Source organism: Rattus rattus, chromosome 8, assembly GCF_011064425.1.
Source record: "Rattus rattus isolate New Zealand chromosome 8, Rrattus_CSIRO_v1, whole genome shotgun sequence".
In the NCBI taxonomy this organism is placed as follows: Eukaryota; Metazoa; Chordata; class Mammalia; order Rodentia; family Muridae; genus Rattus; species Rattus rattus.
This window is the reverse complement of record NC_046161.1, coordinates 62,126,110-62,130,031: the sequence shown is the minus strand read 5'-3', so window position 1 is coordinate 62,130,031 and position 3,922 is coordinate 62,126,110. Positions and strand designations below refer to the sequence as shown.

Below are 3,922 nucleotides of genomic sequence, written 5' to 3'. Positions count from 1 at the left end.
GTATGACACTTATTGCAGGGAAACGGCTCAAATGACTTGTGAGATAGCACAGAGTAGGCTAGCCATCTGGAGAGGTCAGGATAGCTTAGTTCATGTCTAAGGTCAGCTTTGTGTACTAGCTACATGGCTCTGTAGAAATGTCTCTGTAATGAATTCTCAGTTTTAAGTTATATGATTTTTAAGTATTGATTTGCCCACTTTAATATATATTTAAAATGCAGGATTGTGTTGGTACTTGGGATATTAAGAAACTCTTCCTGGGCTAGGGAGACAGCTCAGATGTTAAGCAAGATCACTTGCTGTTCTGATCCAGGACCTAAGGTCAGTACCTAGAACCTAAGTCATTCGACTCACAACTTCTTGTATTCCCCAGCTCCAGGGCATCGGATACTTGTGGTCTTATTGCTATCTATCCTCTAGTGTACGTGTCCACAAATACACACACCTACACATAATTTTAAAAAGTAATAAATATAGATCTATTTAAAAAACAAAAACAAAAAACAAACAAAACAAAACAAAAACCTGTTGGGAGCTAGAGAGATGACTCAGCAGTTAAGAGCACAGATTGCTTTTCCTGAGGACCGGGTTCAATTCGCAGCACCCATGGAGCAGCTACAGCTGTCTGTAACTCCAAGATCTGATACCCTCACCCAGCTATCCATGCAGACAAAACACCAATGCGCATGCAGTAAAGACAAGAGTGAACAAGAAAATAAACTCTTAGAACTCACAGTTCAAGAATTTAACCACTGATTTTAATTCATCTAGGAAATCCTACTGTGAAACTAACTACTGTGTAACTGAAACGCAGATGAATGGGAACAAGACCCATTCTGTAAACAGCTTGTTTGCAGAAGCCACAAAGATTCCTCAAGGGAGTAACAAAAGGAACACCCCACCCCACCCCCGCTGTCACTTTGAGCTTCTACCTTCTTCCCTTGCTTCTGTTCCTGCCCAGTACTAAGAATTCACTTGCAAAAGGGCCCCATTTCTTCTCAGAGAGGGTTTTCTCCTCACCATTGTCTTTTGTACTAGAAGAGGGTTCTGTGTGTATTATATGTGCATAGAACAGAGAGTGGAAACTACTCCACCCAACTCTGTAATGGATCTTAGTGTCTGGAACGATTTTGAGAACGTAATCCCGGGTGCACAACTGCCCTCAGAGGTCAAGTTACAACCTTTGGTGTTGTTCCTCAATTGTCACCCACCTTGTTCTTTGGGACAGGGTCTCCCATTGGCCTAGAGACTACCAATGAGGCTAGATTGGAGGGTCTGCAAACAGCAAGGATGTAACTGCCTGTCTGTGCCTCTACAGCACTGCGCTTACAATTGTGTACCACCAGGTGCAGCTTTTTAAAAGACAGAATTCAGTGCATCCTGTCTGCATGGCAAGCACTTCACCAGAGAATGAAGTGTTGTTTTTGTTTTTAAAATGGGCAGACGGAAAAGCATGCATGTGGTGTGCTTCTGTTCTTACTCTTCCACTCCAGGGTGAACCCATTCTTTTCTTTTGTTTTGCCCTTTTTACTATTACAACGGTCTGGAAGAGGAGCACATACTGTAAATAGAGTGGGGGGAGCCATTACTTTTTCTTTTGCTACCAAAAAGCGATCAGAAAAGTAGAAAATCATCAGTACTGCAAAAACATAAATAGGAAAATAAATAACTTTTATTTTGTACAAAAGAGAAAGTGTACCAGAGCCAAAAGGCTGTGGGTGACCCAGGGCCACGTCACTGTCAGAGTCCAAGAGGCCTTGAGTGTCCTAGGGCCAAGAGTCTCTGTGCATCTCATGGCCAAGTGGCCTTAGGTGTCCAGGACACCAGGGAAGCTGCGCTCAGAGCAGTAGCAGAGAGCCCAGCAGCAGCTCGCCCTGGCCCAGCGGTCGTCTGCGCTCCAGCCCGCGGCCCTTGCTCTCGGCCTTGATGCGCACGGCCAGGCGGCGCAGTTGCTCCTCCGGGAGCCCGTCGAAGCAGCAGTCCTGGTCCAGGGCGGCCTTGCGGCTGCGGCGGACCACACTGGCGCGCTGCTGGCCGGACGGCCGCAGCACCAGGCTGAGGCGACAGCCCAGGGCGCGGGGCTCCAGCACGGCGGCCGGGCCCTCAGCGCGCAGCAGGCGGAGGCGGAGGCAGGCGCTGCGCGGACAGTACTCGGCCGCCAGGCGCAGCGTGCAATCCCCGCGGCCCAGAGCCACGTTGGCCTCCGCCTGCAGGCGCTCGGGATCCGGGCCGGTGGGGGCTGGGGGCGCGCAGGAGGCGGCGCGCTCGTGCTCGTCGCCCCGGGACCCGGGACGCGCGGTGGCCCGACCGCGGGGGACCCGCAGCGCACGGCTCAACAGACCATCGGGAGCGCGCAAGAGGCGGCGCACATGGGGCACAGGAGCGGCTGGTGGGGCTGTGTCCAGATCGCGCGGGGCGGCGAGCTCAGAATCTGAGGCTCGGCGCTGGCACGCGCAGGTATGCGCACGGTGGCGAAACCCCAGCCGAGGGGTGCCGGGGTGGCCGAGGAAGAGCGACTCCTTCCGGCGCGTGTGCGGGCTCTCGAGCAGCGCACAGAAGCCGTAAACGGTGCGCGCACGGGGCAGGTGGGGCAGCGAGAGCGCAGCCTGAGAGCGCGGGTCCCAGTCGGTGAGCCCCGCGCCGTCTTCGTCACCATCCTCACGGCCGTCAGGGGTGCGGGGCCATAGGTCGGGTTCGGCCGCGCAGCGCCAAGGAAGTGCGGCGGCCGGGAGCGGTGATTCGGGAGCGTCGGGCACAGGCAGCCGCGGCGGGATGCAGAACTCTGGGATGCGGCCCGGGGTGAGCACGTTGGAAAAGGCAGGCTCAGGAGTGGAGGAGCGGAGTCGACCAAGAAGCCTCATCCTTTTAGTTTGTGCCGGAGCGCGGCGGATACGAGTGCCTGCAACACAGAGAAAAACTGTTGGATTTGGGCTCCTGGAGTCCAGTGATCCCTTTCTAGACCCCTCTGAAAGTACCCACACCTGTAGGGCTCCGGGTCAGCACGAACTAACCTTTGGAGCATCTTCATACTAACCAAAACTATCTACATGAACATACAGAAATCAGACCTGTTCTTCTTCAGGCTCGTTGGGTCCGACTGCAGGAACAAAGCAGGTGACGTCTATCTCACAGCTATGGCTCCACCTTCAGCACTGCAGCAGGAGACAGTGGCGCTCCTGTCTTATACCTTAGCTCGAGTCACGCCCAGGTGCCAAGAGGCCAATCCCAAAAGGTAACAGACAGAGCCCGCCTTTCGGTCCTCCTTTCCTACCAAGTCACCAGCAGGTCGCTCTATAGGTGTCGCAGGACCTGGCTCTGGGACCTATATTGGCTGTAGCTTTGCTGGAACGCCGCTTTACAGGCCTGGGAAGTGCTGCAGATGAGTAAAGGTCATCCTGGGAAAAGAGAATTTGCTAGTTCAAACTGTTTATGGCCTCTCAGAGAAGGCGAGGAAGGATGATGAAACGTGCAGTTGAAGTGGAGACCAAGTAAATCTGCTCCTCCCACTCGGCACCTGACTCAAAAGTTCCACTGGCTTCTACTTTTCAGGATGCATACCTGTTTCCAGGCACGGACTAAACTTGGCACATCCGTTTAGGATGGGGTTATATGCAGACAGTTTTGTGAAACTGTCAGCCTACGTTTAACATTCAGACAACTTGTATTCGATACTGGACTAAAAGCCTGGAGTAGTTCTGCACCCACCTTAATTTAAAAACCATAGCTCCTAAGTCCCAGGGTCTGCACCTTATTTGGCCTCTGTCTCCCTCTGCTGGACTGCCCTTGATATCACCATTGTCCCGGATACCAGATGCAGCACTGGCGACTGGGGTGAATAAAGTGCCAAATCTTCTGATCTGTAACGGGGTGGGGGGGGGGAGATGGGGGCGGAGCTTTTGGGCAGATCCCTAAAACTAGTACT

At 53.1% G+C, this 3,922-nt stretch overlaps 1 protein-coding gene across 1 annotated transcript; it reads right to left on the bottom strand.

Annotated features, from left to right (window-relative positions):
• Nucleotides 1-1,650: 1,650 nt before the first annotated feature.
• C2cd4b (C2 calcium dependent domain containing 4B) lies at nt 1,651-3,238 on the bottom strand. Its single transcript, XM_032910224.1, has 2 exons — nt 3,069-3,238; nt 1,651-2,899 (listed from the first exon to the last, which is right to left on the bottom strand). The coding sequence occupies exon 2, from the start codon at nt 2,859-2,861 to the stop codon at nt 1,839-1,841; it is 1,023 nt and encodes a 340-aa protein (XP_032766115.1). The 5' UTR covers nt 2,862-2,899; nt 3,069-3,238; the 3' UTR covers nt 1,651-1,838.
• Between the last annotated feature and the right edge of the window lie 684 nt (nt 3,239-3,922).